This window comes from Ursus americanus, chromosome 15 (assembly GCF_024610735.1).
Source record: "Ursus americanus isolate L20-20 chromosome 15, mUrsAme1.1.p, whole genome shotgun sequence".
NCBI classification, from domain to species: domain Eukaryota; kingdom Metazoa; phylum Chordata; class Mammalia; order Carnivora; family Ursidae; genus Ursus; species Ursus americanus.
This window is the reverse complement of record NC_142141.1, coordinates 40925365-40946805: the sequence shown is the minus strand read 5'-3', so window position 1 is coordinate 40946805 and position 21441 is coordinate 40925365. Positions and strand designations below refer to the sequence as shown.

General features: G+C 39.8%; 1 protein-coding gene across 7 annotated transcripts in view; it reads right to left on the bottom strand.

Moving 5' to 3' along the window:
• Nucleotides 1-21441, bottom strand: part of DROSHA (drosha ribonuclease III) — a 117090-nt gene that overhangs the window by 90824 nt on the left and 4825 nt on the right. For 4 of the 7 annotated variants that reach the window (XM_045787175.2, XM_087867961.1, XM_087867962.1 and 1 more), the window contains exons 5-10: nt 18049-18141; nt 12021-12131; nt 11557-11788; nt 7540-7681; nt 5560-5714; nt 2474-2554 (exon numbers count right to left, since the gene is read on the bottom strand). In XM_045787175.2, the coding sequence (XP_045643131.1) occupies nt 2474-2554; nt 5560-5714; nt 7540-7681; nt 11557-11788; nt 12021-12131; nt 18049-18141 (814 nt within the window). The remainder of the gene's footprint in view (nt 1-2473; nt 2555-5559; nt 5715-7539; nt 7682-11556; nt 11789-12020; nt 12132-18048; nt 18142-21441) is intronic. The other 3 variants (XM_087867964.1, XM_087867963.1, XM_087867965.1) reach the window with 3 other exon arrangements.

Sequence of the window (21441 nt, the reverse complement as noted above, 5' to 3'; positions counted from 1 at the left end):
GGAAGGGACCAGCAACGATCCACCATAAGATGGAGGTCTGTACATCCAGAATCAGGCACACATAGGAGCAGCAGGCCCGAACAAGCTGCAGGAGCAGGTGGCCCACCATTGTCGCACCAGCACCTTCCCTCAGCTGACGACCAAGGATGGAAGGATGAAAGCAGAGGGAAAAGCCCAAGCTTGGTTTGCAAATGAGTCAGTCAGGGATGGGGGAGCAAGCCAAAGACGGACTGTGCTGCAGCCTCCTTCAGGGAGGAATCTGAAAGACAGTGATGAGGGAAAGTCTTTCCAGTGAGCAGAGTCTCAGGCAATGTACCTGGTCATCCGCTTTGTGTGGAAAGAGAAGTAGCCTGAGGTTAGAATATAGATGGACTCATGGCAGAAGCAAGTGGCCATGCCAGCTGGTCAGAGGCCTAGAAAGAAAAAGATTGGAAGATCAGGGATAAGAATGTCTTGGGGTAGGGGAGCCTGGCTGGCTCAGTTGGTGGAGCATGTGACTCTCAATCTCGGGGTTGTGAGTTTGACCCCCACAGTGGGTGTAGAGATTACTTAACAATTTTTTAAAAATTAAAAAAAAAAAAAGGTCTTGGGGTAGACGTGTGGGTGAACAAGTGGGAGTGAAAGGGATAATCTCTGTATCACATGTGGGTGTACGATGGAGAGCACACACCATGGAGGAGATACTAACCATCTCATTGACAAAATGAGTCAGCCAGATGGGGTCAGACAGCCTCAATCATCAGCTACCCAGAGCTGACAGTCTGGGCACATGAATGAAGTGGCCACAGCAGCACAGACGGAGGCTTCACATGAGCCCAAAAGCATGGACCTGACTTACCAAGGCTTAGCTAACTGCCAATACTGAACATCCAACAGGTCATCTAAAATGAGCAATGATGGACCCCCAAAATGGCACCATTCCTTGAGGAGACCAACCTGCCACTTAGTATGTAGTTGGCTACATAGGACCCATCCATCTTGAAAAGGGCCAGAAGTTTGCTCTCACAGGAATTAACATGTACTCCCACCAGTCCTCGGCCAGCACAGCCATCCACCCAGATCTTCCTTCAAGGAAGGGCCTACTGCCCAGTCATGGAGAGAGCAGACAGCCTATAGCCACCAACTCCTTCAGGGTCAGCCTCTGCTAGAGAGCCCCCTTCCCCAAGATCATGCCCTTCCCAGGGCAGCCCACTCTGGGGACAGAGGGCAAAGAGGGTGTGAAGGTTACGCCAGCCTGAAGCAAGACAATTCTAATAATTCCGGCTTTATGAGACCCATCACATGGGGTCCCTCTGCTCAATCCTGCCTCTACTCTCTTCTTGCCTAATCCCTATGAAACATCTCGTACCGCAAACTCTACTGCAGCACCTGCTTTCAGAGAGCCCCACCCGAGGCACAGGTGTGGACACTCACAAGGTACAGATCCTCTCGCACAGTTCCTTGCTACACTTGCCCACACTCAAAGACAACTGAGGTAAAAGCAAGGAAGTGGTTAAAAATATCCATCACTGGGGCGCCTGGGTGGCACAACGGTTAAGCGTCTGCCTTCGGCTCAGGGCGTGATCCCGGCGTTCTGGGATCGAGCCCCACATCAGGCTCCTCCACTATGAGCCTGCTTCTTCCTCTCCCACTCCCCCTGCTTGTGTTCCCTCTCTCGCTGGCTGTCTCTATCTCTATCAAATAAATAAATAAAATCTTTAAAAAAAAAAAAAATATCCATCACTGCCTCAGAGTCTCTCTTCTCATTATTGTTATGGTCTCAAACAAATCTTACAGAGAAATTGAGGATTTACACATACTATGTTTAAACAATATGCTGGATCTATTAAGTGATAATCTGGGATTAATAACATAAAAGATGGCAGGGGGAAAATGAAGGAAAATAATTGAAAGGGAGCAGTTACGTATAACTCTATGATATAAAGTATTCAGCTCATTCAGTCAAACATATTTGGAGCGTCCCTGATGAACCAGGGGTTGGGGTACACAGGCAGAACAGTCCATGGGCCACTCACAGTTCAGGGGGGACCACAAACTAACCAAGACAACAGCATACCCTTATATACCTGTATACCCCTAAGGAAAGAAAACATATACCTTACAGCAGCTTAGTAAGATCATTTTTCCAAGGTCATTCATAACCATTTATAATAAAAGCATGAAAAAAAATTACCATGTGTACAGTTTTAAGATATTTAAAATAGGAATAACAACAAAATTCCCTTAAATACACCCTGCCTGTTTTAAACAATGAATCTTTCAAAACTTTTTGAAGTTTCCTTTATAACATTCCCCACTCCACCTCCCAAAACCTAAGTACTCTTCTTCTCCAATTATCAGTAACGGAGACTATTAGGGAAGATAAAAAGACTATTTCGATGGTATTATTTCATTTACGGGAAAAGAACAGCAACGGCATCTGTCTACTTCTGGCTTCTCAGCACTTACAAATATAATAACCCAAATGAGTTACCTCTTCTCCGGGATAAATGCTGTGCCTGATTCCTGTGCGTCTCGCTTTGGCGCTGCATTTGCAGAGTGGCCCATCATTCATCTGTCAGAAACAGAATGTAATTCTTTTTTATTGGAGGGAAAATCCACACCATGCACAATGAGGCCTCGGAAACTGTGTGGGTTTTAATGTCATGAGTATGGGAACTCTGAAGAGGCTGTCACGGTTAGAAGATTAAACGGATATTCCAAAACCAATAAAGCTGCAGACTGTCTATACTGTCTGATAAAGGGAAACCTTATGACAACACTGGATTCCCGAGTTATTTGTGCAGCCAAGCAGAAAATATCAATGTCAGTGCACTGCTTGCCCCCGTCTTCCCTTACCACATTTCAGTGTTTCTCCCGTTTCTTATTTCAGGAAAAATGACTCTTTCACAAAAGAAAAGCATATTTTATATCCTGAAGGAACACAGAGAATTCTTTGAAGGTGACCTGCAGATTAAATGTTTCCAAAAGAGAAACCTAAAGGTACCTAAAGCAGAGGGGGAAAAAAATGCTACTAGAAACTGAGAAACTCAATGCTAATCAGATGAGTCAATGTCTGTTTTTTCACCTGAATTCGTTTTACTGCCATGAACTCCACCCACGTGATAAAATTAGTGAATAATTCCTGAATGCCTCATGGATAGAAAGATGACTGCTAAGCATTAGGGGGGAAGGAGGGTGACAAATAACTCAGGGTCCATGTATTCAAAAAATATTTACTCTAGACAAAAGAAATAACATACATACGATTTACTTGGTAATTTAAAGAAGAAGGGAAAGAGTCCATGTGGCGATACCACACCACTAGCTTTAAAGAAACAAAATGTGAAGGGCAGAACAGGACAGGAAAAGATGGCAATTCTACATGAGGCACCACATGAGAAAAAAAGGGAAGGAAGAAAGCCTACGTTATGCCCCAGGGACATGAGAACCATCTAAACAGAATGGATCATTTATGAAAGCAAGAAGACCAAAGCAGTACAACTGAGGTCAAAATCATAAAGGCCCTTAAGAGCCAGTTTCATGAGTTTATTCAATACAAATGGTAATACTGAATCAAAACAGAGACCAGAGCATCAATTCGGAGAATGGAGAAGTGGAGGTCCATTTCTCGCTTTCTTTGTATTTATTAAAAATATATGTGTAGGTATACGACACATATTATAACACATAACACACATGTTTCCTTAAAGTTCTAGGGATTTGTAACTCACATCCAATGAAAATGTCTCCATAAAACTTCAGAAAGAAATATTAAGGTGAAAAATGAACTTTCTTTATCCTTTTGGGAAATCTAAAGCTTCAGGTGGCACAGCAGAGAAAGAACATCGCTACCTAAAAAAATTCCATTAAGATATTATCCAAAGTAAAAACAAAACAAAACAAAACAAAAGAAAGATATTATCCAAAGTAACACCTAGCAAAACGAGTTGTGATGGGCTTCACTCAAAAGTCACAACACACTCCTAATGCTGGTCAGTGGAGAAATCGCTTCGTGCTCACTGATTTCCAAAGAAGCACACAGACATCCTAGATTCCTGCCTTTTACCAGGGTCTCAGCCACAGTGCAGATTGGCCCTTTACAAGGATCAACTATACAAAGGACACAAACCAAACACAGTAAACAGAAGGGTGGGACTACATAGAAGGCCTTTGTAAATCTACAATAAAAATAAGAACGTAAAGGGGTGCCTGAGTGGCTTAGTCGGTTAAGTGTCTGCCTTCAGCTCAGGTCATGATCCCAGGGTCCTGGGATCGAGCCCCACATCAGATTCCCTGCTCAGCAGGGAGCCTGCTTCTCCCCCTCTCTCCGCCCCTCTCCCAGCTCCTTCTCTCTCTCTCAAATTAAGAAAGGAAGGAAGAATGGAAGGAAGGAAGAAAGGAAGGAAGGAAGGACGGACAAATGTATAGAAACCAAGGGATAGGCTTCTTGATAGAACAACAGAGTGTTAAGAAGACCACATATGGGGAAAAGGGTACAACAACTAATGGACACAGTATTTCTTTCAGGGGAAACAAAAATGCTCTAAAATTAAATTGTGATGATCGTTGTTAAATCTTGTAACTACACTAAAAAATAATTGAATTGTACACTTTGAAGTGTGTAAATTGCATAGTATGTGAATTACTTAGTGAATTACTAAAGCTATTTAAAGAGATCATATGCATGGTTATTAACAAAGTAAGTTTCAAAATGCTTCACAATTTTTAAACATTTCCACCCAACTCCAAGAGAGCAAAAAGCACTACAAAATACATTTCTGTCAGGCATTCCACCTACATTAATTCTAAAGAAAAAAACCATTCAGATTGCTGTCATCTACCAAGAATCAGAAGAGCATTCAAATTAATACAGAATGGTATGCATTTATTTATAAAGTATAAATTTTACATTATCTTTTGATAGGTATATGTTTTATTATACTTAATAACTTCATGTGCATTAAAGATACTATTTTTATATGTATTGTGTACTTGTAAAATACAAACCTTTTATAAAGATATTATTTGGTATTAAGTGTTACTTCATAATAAAACAGTAAGTAAAAATAAAAATGATTATGTCCAGCTATGACATCATTAGCTCAGGAACAAGGAACAGAACTTACAAGGAACAGAACTTACAAGGAACTGTGACTATTACCAACTAAGAAATACGAAGTCTTACAGGACTTAAGACATTGTTTACTACACCACTGCAAGATACCTTCCAGATAAATTGCTTTTAAAAAGACCTACAAGTGCTCTCTCCCTCAGCCTACCATTTGTCTCCTTCCGTTTACTGCAAGTTTAATGAGGCAGCACCATTATCCTGCTCCCTAACACAGAATTTACAAACATCGTCAAACATGATTCAAGAGACAGTTGCTCTGGTGCTTATGCTCTGGTGCTGAACTCTGAAGGCTGAAGAGAAATAAGCTCCAAGAAATGACACACAAGCCTGAGAGTAAAATCCAGTTTTCGTACCGGCCAACATGCATCTTCTGAGCCTGGAGTCATAAATGTGATGTGTGGGTCTGCAACCTTCACAGCAAGAACACAACATAAAAACATGCGTACCTGGCCGGGGTCATTGTACCAAAGTTCATCATGCAGTCGGTCAGGATGGGCCTTTTTGCGTTTGATTTCTGCAATGACGTCAAAAACTTCAGAGTCTGAGCTGCTCGAACAGGTACTGTCCTCATCAGACTCACATTCGGATTCACTGGAACTCTCTAATAGAGGTCAGGGGAAAAACAGAGAGAAGATGAAGAAATTCACAACTGTTTATTCTTTCAGCAAATATGTGGGTGCCTACTCCACACCAAGCACTCTGCTAAGCAATACCATGAAAATAATACAGCCCATGGCGCTAAGTCACAATCTAGTTACGGAGGCAATGAAAACAGAGCGTTCTGGAGAAAGACCTAATGAACAATGCCAGGGACAATGCAAACCACAGAAGTAGTGTGGCGTCTCACATTTAAAAAGATGCAATAATTCAAAAAAGGACAAGTCCACCCTGACCCAGAGGGTCCCTGAGATTTCCTGGAAGGGGTGCGTGTGATCCATGCACATGGATGGGGCAGAGCTAGGCTGATGAGGGGCTAAGAGGAAAGAAAGGCAAAGGCGGCACTCAGACCAAAGCATGGAGGGAAGAACACAGACAGACTGGCTAGAGCAAAGATCCCACAGGAAAATACCGGGAGGTAAGGGGTTCAAGTGTCGTGAATGCCAGACTGAAGGCTCTGATTACCAGACTGAAGATTTTAGATTTTTTTCTCTCCATAGTAGCAAAAGATGACTTTGGTCCTTGGCAGTGACTAGATAAAAACAGACTGCGAATTTTGCTAAGTGATGTTAAGCCAGTCACAAAAAGACAAATATTGTGTGATTCTACTTCTAGGAGGTACTAGAGAGTTCAAATTCATAGAAAGAGAAAGCAGAAGGGTGGTTGCCAGAGGCTAGCAGGAAGAGGGATTGGGGAGTTGTTAAATGGATACAGAGTTTCAGTTGAGCAAAGTGAAGAGTTCTGGAGAGTACACAACAATGTAAATAGTCTCAATACTACTGAATTGTATACTTAAAAATGGTTAAATGGTACATTTTGTGTTACATGTACTTTACCACGGTTTTAAAAAACAGACCTAGAATTTAGGTTAATCCTACAAGAGATTAACGTAGTATAGCACAGTAATAAAAGCCAGCCCTTACATAGTTGGATTTTTGAGTGTGCTGCATAAGATAGATGCTATTGTCTTCCTTCTTTTACAAATGAGAAAAGTAAGGCACGAAGAGATTAAATCACTTATCCAAGGTCACATACCAAGTGGTAGAGCAGGGATTTGAACCCAGGCCAGCTGGTTCCATCAGTGCTTTTGCCCACCATGGACACTGCCTCTCAGCTGGGAGACATAATGAAGCTGGGCAGATGAGAGCCAGAGAACATGGAAAAGGCACAGTGAATGTCTCATCTGTGAATGGCTTTCTGTTAGGGGCTAAGGCCGCAAAGTGGTAAAAAGCAGTTTCTATCCTCAAAGATCTTAGCATCTACTTAGAACCTCAGAATACACAAGCAAAAATAGACCACCATATGAGAAAGTTATGGAAAGTAACCGTGTGAGTTGACAGAAACCCTCAATCAGAGCTGGCCTAGTGAGGACATCTCCTCATCAAAGCAGGAGCTCCCTGGCAGTGGAGAGGGCCACAGGGATTGCCTGCCCATGGGAGGCACAAGGCACAGCGAACAGGCTCCTGCTTTTGGTAGGGAGGCTGGACTATGGTCCCTTCTGATTCTAAGACTGGACAATTCTACAAGGGGCACAACTGTTAACAAGCCCTGCAAATGTGATCTCTTATGTATTCTGCTGAATGTAACTAGGAAAAAATAAGATCGAAAAAGAGAAAGTTCCATTATTATGTATTTTGCTGACCATAATTAAGGAAAATAAAATGAAAGAGAGGAAATTTCAATGTGGGGCTCTCAAGAAGACATCCCCAAATTCAAGGTTTAAGCAATAGCAAGAGCACAGGGTCTTGGTCTAGTAACTTCTGACTCACCCAAATCTTCATCTAGCTTCGTCTTGGGAGGCTCCCACGGCGGTCTAGCGGCTTTGGCCTTTTCTTGCCTACTCCCCAGCTCTTCCTCAAATTTGTCATATAAGTCACGGAGCCTACTTGTTCCAACCACAGTAGAATCTCCCTTTGAAAAAGAAAGGATCAATATTAGGAACTACATTAATAACAGCCATACCAAAGAGACTGATGACCTCACAAATAGTCAAGGATTTGTAATAGCAAGATGTCATCTCCTTCAATTTAACAAACATTTAAAAACAAAATTCCCAATGCTGGCAATGTGTTCTGAATCACATATAACATTTGCGGCTAACACAATCCTCAGGAAAATGCACTTTGCTAACACTGAGAAACATAAGACCTCTTCCTCTATGACCCCCCCCCCCAGGATTTCATGATAGCTAACACTCTCCTAGGGAACATACACTTCCCCACTAAAAATCATGGACAGTCTATCTTCCACATTAACCCAATGATCAAGAATAAATATCCTGTTGGGGTGCCTGGGTGGCTCAATCGTTGAGCACCTGCCTTTGGCTTGGGTCATGATCCCAGGGTCCTGGGATCAAGCCCCACATCAGGCTTTCTGCTCAGGGGGAAGCCTACTTCTCCCCCTCCCACTCCCCCTGCTTGTGTTCCCTCTCTCGCTGTGTCTCTGTCAAATAAATAAATAAAATCTTAAATAAACAAATATCGTGTGAATGAAGAAATCACAGGAATAGAAGTCACAGCATAGGGAATATAGTCAATGACACTGTGATACCATTGCATGGTGACAGGTGGTAGCAGCTACACTTGTGAGCATAGCATAATGGAGACATGTTGAATCACTATGTTGTACACTAAAACTAATGTAACATTGTCAACTATATTCAAACAAAAAAATTTTTTTTAAAAAGGAACATCTTGGTAGCATTTAAAACATCAAAGACAGGGGCACACAGGTGGCTCAGTTAAGTGTCTGCCTCTTGGTTTCAGCTCAGGTCATGATCTCAAGGTCATGAGATGGAGCTGAGCATGGAGTCTACTTAAGATTCTCTCTCCCAGGGGCGCCTGGGTGGCACAGCAGTTAAGCATCTGCCTTCCGCTCAGGGCGTGATCCAGGCGATCTGGGATCGAGCCCCACATCAGGCTCTTCTGCTATGAGCCTGCTTCGTCCTCTCCCACTCCCCCTGCTTGTGTTCCCTCTCTCGCTGGCTGTCTCTATCTCCGTCGAATAAAGAAATAAAATCTTTAAAAAAAAAAAAAAAGATTCTCTCTCCCCCACTGCCCCTCCCCCCACTTAGGCAATCTTTCTTTCTATAATTAATAGAATCTTTAAAAAAAAAAAAAAGGAAGAAGGAATCATTTTATATATCCCCCATAACACACACACCCCATAAACACAGGAACACATATACACACACATATGCCTACACTCCACAAACATAGGGTTCAACAATGCATTCCTAGAGGAAATTCTCCACTTTTCCCACTCTCTCTTCCCAGGTTGAAATCACTTTAAATGTCCATACTCTTGACCTTAGTAATTTTCAAAATGTAAGGATGAGACGCATCAGACATAAAAAGCAAATTAAAGCAAATCATAAAATCCGCAGTTATCCCAAGAGAGGTGATTGCTTTTTCAAAGCCTCACCTCATTACTGATATTGGCAAATCTAGGATAGCTGACATTCTTGCCATCGCTCTACACCATACGACAAAACACAAAGGCAAATACTGGGCTTCTAGTTTATTAGCTTTCCTTCTACACCAGTTTTAATACACCCGTAAAAATATAAGGAAAAAAGCTGCCTTTTTAAACTCTTTGAACCTCAGGGTCTTCAACTTTGTTATTTTAAAGATAATGATACCCATGGCAGTCATTCTCCCCTTCTTCCTTGCTAAAAGAACCATGATTCCCTTCAGATTTGGAGTTCAGAATTCCTGGTCTCAGGAAAAGTAGGCTCAGCCAGAGTCCCTCTGATCTTCAAAGATGTCTCCATCCTAACCCCCCAGAACTGAATATGTTACCTTATGTGGCAGAAAAAACTTTGCAGATATGATTAAGGAATTTGAGAAGAGATTATCCTGGATAATTTGGGTAGGCTCAATCTAATACGAGCCCTTAATAGCAGAAAACCTTTCCCAACAGTAGTGAGAGGTACAACAAAAGAAGAGTCATGAGATACTCAAAGCACAAGAGACACTCAACCCGAACTGCTAGTTTTGAAGAAGGAAGGGATCTAAGAGCCAAGGGATGCACATGGCCTCAAGATGCTGGAAGCAACCTTCACCAGCCAGCAGGTAAATAAGGACCTCCATCCCATAGCCACAAGGAACCAAACTCTGCCAACAACCTGAATGAGCAAGAAAGCAGATTCTCTCCAGAAAGAAACACAGACTTGCTGACACCTTGATTCAGCTGGTAAGACCTAAGTTTGACTTCTGACCTACAAAGCTGTGAGATAATAAATGTGTGTTGTGGTAAGCCATGAAGTTTGTGGAAATTTGTTACGGCAGCAATGGAAAATGAAGCCCTGGGAAAGACATATGATGTAGTTCTGGGGAAGGAATGGAAGAGAAGATCCATGGGAACTCTGGGCAAGTCCCTGGAGGAAGTACCCAACACTTCCCCTGCATCCTATGTCTGGACAGAAGTGTGTAAAGATGATGCCTGGGGTCACCCTGCAACCATGGTGGATGTTCCAGAAGGCAGCAGATGCCAACCTAGAGCCCTGCCACCACTGAACCACTAAATGAACACCAGCCACCATCTCCGTCCAGACAACTTGTTGAGAGAAATAAACCCGGCTTCTTTAAGTCACAATTAGTCAAGCATTATTATTCACAGTCACATTCTTAACCGACAGATACCTTCTTTCCAGGAATGTTCTGAGGATTAAGTAAGGTAATATGAGAAGCACAAATGAAGTTGCAGCACCATAAAGGTGCTCAGCATGTGAGCTTTCCCTTTCTTGTATCAAATGAACCACAACTTAAAACCCTGCTCTAATTTATCAAGTAAAATATCACAGCACCATGAGATTTCTCAAATTCTTTTTTCCAAAGACAAGAGAGTCTTTTAAGTTCTCTGTAGATAACAGCCCAGGCCAAGTAGCAGCTAGTTTCACAAAATTCCAAGTAGAATGCTCTTTTATCTAACCCTATCCACTAAATCTGACATCTCCAACCTCTTACTTCCCAAACCAGAAGATGATCATTCCTTCACTCATCCATTTAATCAATGAGCATTACCATGTGTCTACCATGTGGCAAAATGGGCCTAAATTAATGAGATGGAGTCATAACACCTATAAGGAGAAAGACACGAAACAGAGCGCGACCAAAAATAAAATGGAGATAGAACAAAAAAAGGAAAAAGAAGAGAGCATATGGACGAGGAGGTCGTGGAGTCTGACACAGCAGTGAGTGGGCTACCAAGGCCAGGAGCCTCACCTTGAGCAGCACGCGCACTGAATCTCTCAAGAGCCCATGAAGGCTAACGATCCCTGCCACTCCACAAAACCAGCAAATTTGCATGGGAAGCTTCCTGTGGTTATCTTTGGTCAAGAACAGACTTGTATGAGACAAACTCAAATTCTTCCTTATTTCCCATTTGGGCAGGGGGGAATATACACACAAACGCACAACCACAAACTACATAAAGTAGTTATGTGTGAGAGCTTATAAAACCAGCAGTAACAAGACTAGCAGTGTTATAAAAATGCAGAATGAAGAGATACTTTAATTAATCTGAACTCTTGCCTTTGGTTGTATAAAACAGCTTTGGTCTACAGCAGCGGTTCTCAACTGAGGAGGGGGGGCATTTGGCAACATCTGAAGACAGCTTTGGATCACAAGTGGGGAGGGGTTCTACTGGCATCTTGTGCATACAGCCCAGAGATGCTGCTCAACATCTTACAATGCAAAGGGCAGGCCCCACCAAAGAATTATCCAACTCCAAATGCCAAAGGTGCCAAAGCTGAGAGACCCTGGTCTGCAGCTTCTCAGACGTACCACCTGATCCATGGGGTCACTGGAGTAGTAGTTTTCTGAGTGGGTGCAGCGAATCCACACAGGCTTAAGAAGTTCTTCTTCTTCTTCCTCATTTTTGTCTGGCAGTGTCTCTTCCGGCTCTTTGTCCTTTATTGAGGTATAATTCTTCTCTTTGCCAGTGCTCTGGCTGTCACTCCATCTGTCTTTTTCTTCCTCCCAACGAGCTCTCTTTTTCTCCCTACTTGGGGAGCGACTTTAAAAGGAGGCAAAGGAGGCTAATTATTTAAAATGCTCTTATGTTATAAAACGATTCTACTTCACCTGCTTAGTTCACTTTTCACCTAAAATAAAAATGCCCTACCAAACCACCATGTTTACTTTTGTTAAACCAGTGATTCCCAAATACTAGTCTGATGGCATCAGAATCACCTGAAGTCAGTTGTTTAAAAATACAAATTCCCAGGCCCTACCCCAGATCTACTTACTGATTCACAGTCTCCGGGGGTGGGGCCCAGGAATCTGTATTTTTAATAACCTCCCCAGGTAATTCTGGTGCACATCCAGCAGGTTCAGGGACCACGGGCAAACCATAACTCCTACAAGAGAAAGATAGTTCGGAAATATTTGAAAATCTCCACAGAGAGACAATCTCAGCAACGAGAATACTAGTTCTGAATCTTCCACAGCTTGCTTTGCCAAGAAAAAAGAAATGCTTCACAAAACATTGTTTCAGCTTGGCCAATAAATTTAGCCTGAAGACCATAACCCAAGAGCGAACCAGTTATATCCTCCCTAACCACCTTTCTGGAAGGCCACACTTGGGTTACTACTTAGCGAACCACCACTTTGTCTAATTCTGATCCCTGCACAGACTAATATTAACTCAATTAAAAAGGATAAAAACAACTCAATCTCCTTGAGTTTCTGGGGCCTGAAATATGCAAAGGCCCATCCTATGGATGTGTTTAGAGGGAAAAACCTACAGGACAGATTTTAACTTAAGATCCAAAAATTTAAATACCGTACAGACCCTGAGAATGCAGCCGCGGAGAGTAACTGCTTTATTAGTGTTATGCGGGCAACCTCTGCAGCCACAGCTAACAAAGTTACTATAATCCAAGAAAGCTTACAGCCCAGATCAAAGTCATAAATTAACTACTCACATCAACTCTACCAACTCTACTAACTTCTAATTTTACAACAGGAAGTGTGTGAGTGTGTAGGGGGGAATGGGTGGGTGATTAGAAAGATTACATATATTGATTACTTATTGATATAACTTCTAAATGTTACAATGTATATCATTAATTTTGTTAACAGAAGTTACTGTAAAGTAAAATGTATATATGTCCACTATAGAAAGCAAAACAAAGCATTAACAAAAATAAAACTAAACTCATCCATAAAACCACTCCAAGATAACCACTACATTTTCACAAATGTGTTAAAACACATAGGACTACATATACATAAAAATATACACGATTTAACAAAAAAAAAGGAACTCTATGGCCTTCCTTTCTCACTCAAAAGAAAGTCAGAATTACCCTTCTATTTCATCTACACCTGAACCACTTTTATAATAGGAGCATACTATTCTTTTAGATATGTAGCCATAATTTAACAAATCTGATCAGAGTCATTTAGGTTTTTACCTTTTTTTTTGCCATCACAAACAACACTACTGTGAATACACTTGTGTTCTTTGCACACTTGTCATATTATCCACACCAAGAATGTATACTTTTTCTTAAGGCTTCTCTCTAGATAGATAGTACCAGTTTAGACTACAATCAAAACCATATGTGAGTTCCCATTTGCACACATCCTGTCAACATGATTTTTTAATCTCTGCCATTCTGATGAAAGAAGTATCTTATTTAACTTGCAATTTTTCTTATCACTACTGAAATAACATTTCGTGTTCACTTTCTTTATGAACATCCCAGTTATATGCTATGCCAGTATTGTTAAAATTAGGAGTATAGTCTTTTTTATTCATTGAAAAAGTTTTTTTTTATTAAGATAACTGCCCTTCTGTCAAGTGGAACGCAACCTCTTTCAGTTTTTTGTTTTCCTTTTAATTCTGTCTATTGCTACATACAACTTACATGGCCAAATCTAGAGATTTTTTTGTTTACCCTGCCTGCCTGAGTGTAATGCTTAGAATCCCTTCCCATCCCAAAGTTAAATAAATATTTTCTAATTTCTTCAGTTACTTCTTAACATTAGATTTTTTTTATTCTACCTCTAAGATATAAGAAATCCAGTTTCAGTTTTCTCCTCCATATGGCTTGTCAATTGTTCCATCAGTTTCTCCTCTGATTTGAAACAATTTTATGATAGATGTAAATTTTTTTTTTAATATTTATTTATTCGACAGAGATAGAGACAGCCAGCGAGAGAGGGAACACAAGCAGGGGGAGTGGGAGAGGAAGAAGCAGGCTCATAGCAGAGGAGCCTGATGTGGGGCTCGATCCCATAACGCCGGGATCACGCCCTGAGCTGAAGGCAGACGCTTAACCGCTGTGCCACCCAGGCGCCCCGATAGATGTAAATTTTTATATTACTTGAATGTTGCTCAATATTTGGGATTTTTTTTTCAAAAGATTTTATTTATTTATTCGACAGAGATAGAGACAGCCAGCGAGAGAGGGAACACAAGCAGGGGGAGTGGGAGAGGAAGAAGCAGGCTCATAGCGGAAGAGCCTGATGTGGGGCTCGATCCCATAACGCCAGGATCACGCCCTGAGCTGAAGGCAGACGCTAACCGCTGTGCCACCCAGGCGCCCCCTTTTTTTTTTTTAATATTTGGGATATTTTACACCCACGTCAAATTGTTTTAATTATTCTGTGTATTGAACATTTTCATTCTACTAAAGTAAGCATCCCTGCATAATTATTTTTCTTCATTATTCTCACTCCTATTCCAAAGAAGAACTGGAGTCATTATAAAGTTTTAAAACTAGTAGTTCAACTGAAGTTACATTAAAATTATGGATTATTTAAGAAAACTGGTATTTTCACAACATTGTGCTCCACTTCCACTGTGGGAATATGGCATTCCTCCATTCATTTATGTCACCTTGTCTTCAGCTACATTTCTAGTTTTCTTCACACTGATCTATATATTTTTTAAGCTTATTAAGATATTTAATTTTAGTTAAATTTTCTATAGTGAACCTAAATTTTTTTCCCCATTACATGTTCTTAGGTGTTTCCGATACTTAGGAAGTATATTAATTTTGGTATGTTTCTTTTATAATTGTCAACTTCAGTGAATTAATGCTCATTGTTTCTTGGCTGATCCTCTTGAATTTTCCTCCTAATACCACTAGCTAATAATGGCAATTCTTAGCTTTCACTAGTATGGGTTGGTTTGTTTGTATGTTTATTTAGGTGCTTACTGCAAGCCTAACACTCTGCCAACCACTTTACTGACACTCAACATTTAATCCTTAGAAGAATCTTATGAGGCAGATATGAACATCTCCTACAGAGGAAACAGAATTAGAAACTGCATCACTTGCCCAATATCACAAAGCTATTAAGTGGTGGTTAAATGTTAATACAGTTGTTTGACATGGATATTTTGATATATACTAAAATCCCACCAAATGCTTATTACTATTGCCAAGAAACAGGGGCAAAACTATCCTCACTCCACTCCCCTTGAGGCAGGTGTCTTGAATGATGGATGGTCAGGGTTGTCTGTGTGAATATCAATTAATTTCTGTTTTTTTAACACTTTGAGAGGGTCATTTCCAAATAGGAGCAAAATATCTTCTTTAGGTAAGTGTCTCAGGCACTCCAAATTTCAAAATCCAAACTTCAACTTGTTTCTTAACAATAGGCTATACTACAAACTGTAAGTTTTCCTCCTTTACAGTATTTACATCTCTGATTTTAATCTTCTCATCCACTGCATTAGTTGGAACTCAAAGAATCCAAGTCTCTGCCTTCCCCACAAGCTACTGGCCATTGGAGAAGAAACCACTAGACCAAAGAGATTTCCAGCACTCTACATTAAAAATCACCAACCTCAAATGGGGTCCTCAATGGTTTCTACCACATTATCTACTACTCTAACACAATATCTGGCTTTTTTTCATGTCCTTAGCTCCGGCTCCACAGGCCCTTACTCTCTGAACAAACTCCTCGTTAATCTCATCCAATCCATGGCATTTAGTATTTCTAGCTGGGATCTCTTTTCTGAACTTTACACCTGTGCACCCAATTAACCACCACACAATTCCACTTGGCTGTCTCAAAGAGTCTCAAATTCCACATGCCCAAACTGTACTCATCTTGCATCTTTCTTAGTGCCCCCCAACCCCAATGGGGAGCCCCAGATCTCAGGTGATAGCTGCTGACTCTTCTTCCCTCACCATCAGTTATCCCACTGACTCTATCTCATAAATACCTCTCAGTTACCTCTACCGTTCCCCATTACCGTTGTCACTGCGCTGGTCTAGCCACAATCATTTGAAGGCATTATTACAAAAGCTGTCTAAACTCATTTCCCAACGTCCAGGCTTGACCCGCTCAGAGCACTTGTCTATACTGCAACCTTCACACATGCTCTTTTCTCTCCCTCTAACATCCCCTTCCCTAATGCATTCCTATACACACTTCAAGAATCAATTGTAAAAAAGGTAAAATGTCAATTTTTCCATGACTACCCGAGACTCAGCTCTCACTGTTATGTTATGAGCAACGTGTAATTGCTCTATCAAAAGCACTTCTCATGGCACTTAACTTTCTCATTCCTGTAAAGTAGGGACTCCTGTGAATGACTGTATCACTCACACCAATACAATGCCTGGGACACAGGAGAGTGCACTTCTTTGTTCACTTCTTGTTAGGTGACAGTGATAGGCAACGGAGCCGCATCTTTTTCCTCACTTGTATGGGAAGGCCTGAAAGGTTTCAACACTAAATTTGGCTCTTCTGAGATGATGTTAATCACGTTCATCATGAGATGATACTCTCCAACATGTTAAAGAAGTCTGCTTATATACCTAGTTTACCAAACCTTCGATTTATAAAAGGATGCTGGTTCTATTTTAAATATCTAATAAACAGGAACTGACACAGCTCTACAGATTTTGACACAAAGAATTAGTCATAGATTTCCTAATACTAACCTATTTAACGATGCAGTCTTGGAGTAAACTGTTATTTTAACACACTACTGAAAACAACTGGCTAAGATACTAATCAGTATTTTCATATCCATATTCATAAGAGAGACTGTTTTGTAGTTTTCTTTCCATTAGGTTTTTCCCATCTCGGTTTTCTGGGCATCACAGAACGAGCTGAGCTCTCCTTCCATCTTCATCAATGTTCTAGAACAGTTTAAAACTCTTTTGGAGGTGGTACAAATCCAACTTTCCATTTTTTCCAGTTACTGGCCTATTAAAATTCTCCACTTCTTGTGTGGTTTGTAATTTTTGCTTTCATAGAAATCAACCCATCACATCTAAGTTTTTAAATTTTGTAAATATAGTATCTGTACTTATAATAACATATTCAAAATTTTAAATCCCCTACATTATTATGATACATTCTTTCTTATACCTAATGGAATGTGTTTTTCTTTTCCTGATTTGCCACTTTTTAAATCATATGACCTTTCAAAGAAGTCTTGCATTTACTTCCAAATATTGTTACAGTGCTATAGTTCTGTTTGCTATTTCATTAATTTCTTTTATCTTTAAATTTCTTTTTCTGCTTTTCTTATACTCTACCAATATGTAGAGCCAAGTAATCAGACAATAATTATATAAGCATATTTATATATATTATATATAATCCTACATGTAAAATACATACATACATAGTTATGATTTATTTGGCACTAACTTTGGACCCAATTCTAAGTGTTTTTTACATGTATTATCTCAATGACTCCTCGCCACTCAATAAAGCCACTCAAAAAATAACTGTTCTTGTTTTAGACAAAGACATTGAAGCTTAAAAAGGTTAGATAACTCTGTCCACTCTCAAAATTGGCAGAATAACTGACCCCAAATCTGTCACTTCCAGAGTGCTATTCTTGATTACCGTTACATAAGGCCATAAATTTTACCTCTTGATATAGAACTGTTTACACCCTGTAAGTTTTGGTTTATAACAATCTCAATGTCATTCTTCTCAATAAAGTATGCTGCAGTTTTACTCTTTTTTTTCTGAAACAAGTAAATTTAAAAGCATCATTATGAATTCCCAAGGTTCTTTTTTTAAGCCTTGAATTATTAATGTGTTTTTTAGCAATAGTTTTATAGCAACTGAGGTCAGAAAAAATGGCCTGTATAATTTCTAATTTTTTGGAAATCTATCAAGATTTTCCTTGAAAGTAAAGGTTTTTAAGTTACTGGCTGTTTTAGCTTTTCACAGGGTATTTTGCATAGACTCTTGGGCTAGTTTGAAGACTTGGTGATATTATGCATAAGCACAAAACCTGAATTCAAGGAGATCTAGGACTTCTTTCACTGTCAACTCCTTGCTTACCTTCCAGATCTCTTATACTCTTTTTTGTAGGACCTTTCCAGAGATGGTGATCTTCGGCTGTCCCGGTGTCTGTGTCTCTCCCGTTCCCGCTCTCTTAAAGGAATTAAGACACAGAGCTGTTTTCAACAGAAAGACTCAAAAACACCATCTCTTTTCACTGAATTCATCTGCTAAATAAATGGACCTCACCTATGAATTTTTCAGGCACTATTCTCTATGGGACATTTTTATTCATCATTTATTAAAGGATAAAGGAGATTTTGACTTTACAGAGGTTAATTAACTTGGACATTTTTTTGCTGTTTTCTTTAAAGAAAGAAGTCATACTTGATGCTAAGCAACAAAGGAATTTATGATAATCTTCTCTCCAGATGTTCCCACCAGCCAATCCTTGGTTGTTTAACCTACAGGGAAAACTTTAAAGGATTCTACTACCTAGTGATTTCAAGAAAACTCCCAATTTCATCCATCAAATAAATGTAAATTAAAGCTTTTATTGTGAAAATTAAGATAAGGTTTTACAATTAAAGAGTTCTAAACTCTTACAGGTTAGAGGCCTCAGTTGTAGTTCTAGATATCACTGACTACCATGAGACTATCAGTCACTTTACCTTGAAATGCTGTTTTCATCTGGAAACAACTCTAAATGGAGACATTGGGTTTATGCAAAGTGAAATAGAATGAGGGATTTTAAAACCTTTCAATGTAAAATGGGAATTTAATAATGGTAACAATAACTTCTGAGTCTATTTAATAAGTACAATGAAGATCTGGAACAAAACTTGGAACTCGAATGTGTTTAAATCAGAACTAAATCTAAAGGAAATAACCACCCAATCTTAGAACAGAAAAAAAAAAAAAGTTATATTAGTCTGAGTCCAGCAACAAGACTATAAAAATGTCTGAACTCAAAAACATCCCCCAACCTATAGCCAAATAGAAGAAATGTAAATACACTGAAAATCAAAACTTACAAAAATGATCAAGAAATGTGACTGTTTAGATATGAAAACAGAAACTGTTTTTTCACTTAAAGATCACCCCTCCTCAAGAAAGATTTCCTTTTAACATATGTATGAGCCTCAGGTATACACCAGCTGTCCAAAGTAAAGTAGCCAGAGCTTCAGGTTCTACATTCTTTACCTGATACACTTCTAAAATTACAGCTTAATGGGGCCCCTGGCTGGCTCAGTCGGTAGAACAGGCAACTCCTGCTCTCAGCGTTGTTTGAGCCCCACACTGGGTGTAAAGATTTCTTTTAAAAAAATTAATAAATAAAATTACAGCTTACTTTTAAGCGGTAAAATCCCACGTAGTGAGTGGTAGCACATCACAGATAAAATGCAACGTGTAATGGTATGGCGGATGAAAAGAATCGCCTACATTTCCAAATAAAAATTCAATTGAAAGGACATTCCTAATTTTTTGTTTGTATTTTAACATCTAGGCAATAGAATTTTGCATTTGAGAACGACACTTCTGATGATGATTGCTACCTCAGAGTGGGTATGAATTGAAAAGGCCAATCTGGACATAAAACACATTACTAACACTATATAATGAACCCATTTAAAGCAAGAAAAACAACGTTTGGGTTACTTTTCCAAAGACTCTTCCTTGTCTGCAAGCATTAAGATATTCCTTAGGTACATAATACTAGCTCTCCGATGACTACACATTGTACTCACCAGGACAGCTATGGGATTATTGTGCTTTAGCACCATTCAGTTACGGGAAGCCACCGCACTGTCTCCACCACACTGCAGGAGAGCATGCTCAGTGCACTGCAGCTGTGGCTGTTTCTTTTCCCATTTCCCAGGCTAACCTTGATATTTCATCACAACAAATAACACATACCCACTTCTTCACAAACTTCTTCTAAAATAGTTCATCCTAAAACAATCTGGTAGTATACAACCATATTTTAGAGGAGAAAAGGAATGAAGATGGGATTTGAAAAAGGATAGACTGACCTACCCTAAGAAGCAAGGAGAGAAGTAGCCAGAGGACAGACTATAGAATTTGCATAAACTTAACACAATCTAATGCACAAATTTGTGAAGTTCTGGTTTTCTCCAATATACTTCTAGAAGTTATGCTAGGACGTGCCCCATTTTTATTTCACAGAAACATTTCATATAAGACAGATGACTGACCCTACCTAAGACCTCACAGGGAGCCGACTATAATGTGACACCTAGGCAGCTCCAGGGCAAACACCCCAAGTGCATTACAAAACAATTCCAACAGAAATAAAGGCCATGTAGAAAGATGAGTTAACTGCCTAAGCAGGTCTTTGCTATGTAAAGGAGTTGTAGTTTAGGATAACACAGATTAATGGCACTTGATTTCACTTACCCATGGAGATCCTCAGTTGACAGGACATGAGGTTCTTTAAACAAACATATAGCTCCAAGTTTAAGCCTGATGCAAGAATTTAGGATTTTTACAGCAGAGTCCTAAAAACTCCTCTGACTGCAGCACCCCAAAATGGAAAAAAAAAAGTGCCTATCTAGAATGTTCAAGTTCGCAGCAAAGTGTTTCCCCAGAAACAGGATTATTAACAATAATTTCAAAGCCTAAAGAAAACTATTAACACTATCCAGTTTAGATTTTCACCGTAAAATTATAAAATAAACTACCATAGGCCTCTGCCAATTAGTTCATCAGAGAATAATTAAGGACAAAATTGACTAGAAACAGTAATTCACACTGAAAAGATTTTTTAGAGCCTATCAACTCTCAGCTCAGAAATCTGGTCATCTCTGCAGAAAACAAGTTCCCTTCTACCTTCCACTGGGCATCAAGAAGAGGAAGCAACACATTTTTCTTCCAAACCTTCCAAGCACTAGTCACTCTCTTCAGGACTGAGAATGACCACCACCATTAACTGGCAAAATGTTCAGTCATGAATGGGAAAAACCAACAGCCATGAGAAAAATGTGGAAACCAAGAAGTGGACTGATTCCACAGAAGCCAAGACCAGCTCTCTACAAACCCACACAGTGAAGTGACCTGGTTTGGGGAGCTCAAAACCTTTTAGCCCAGAAGTTCCACAAAGGTAAACATACCACAGGGGACAGAAAGAGAAGCACCACTACTAGCTTGACAAACAGAAAGCTTCAACGATATAAAGAGTTCACTACAGGTACAAATTATTTGGTACAACTGTTATCTACATAATTTTTCCATCTAAACCACTGATTCTTAGACTTTTGGCACAAAGTCTTGAGATTCTGCTGTAAGCTACCAATTTACTCACAGAAAAACATGCAAACACATAAAATTCTGCATATAACTTCAGAGCATTTCTATAAACCCATCTATGAGTCCCAGTTTAGAAATGCCTGCTGGAAACCTTACTTTCTTGTATGTATCTGCTACAAATAGTTG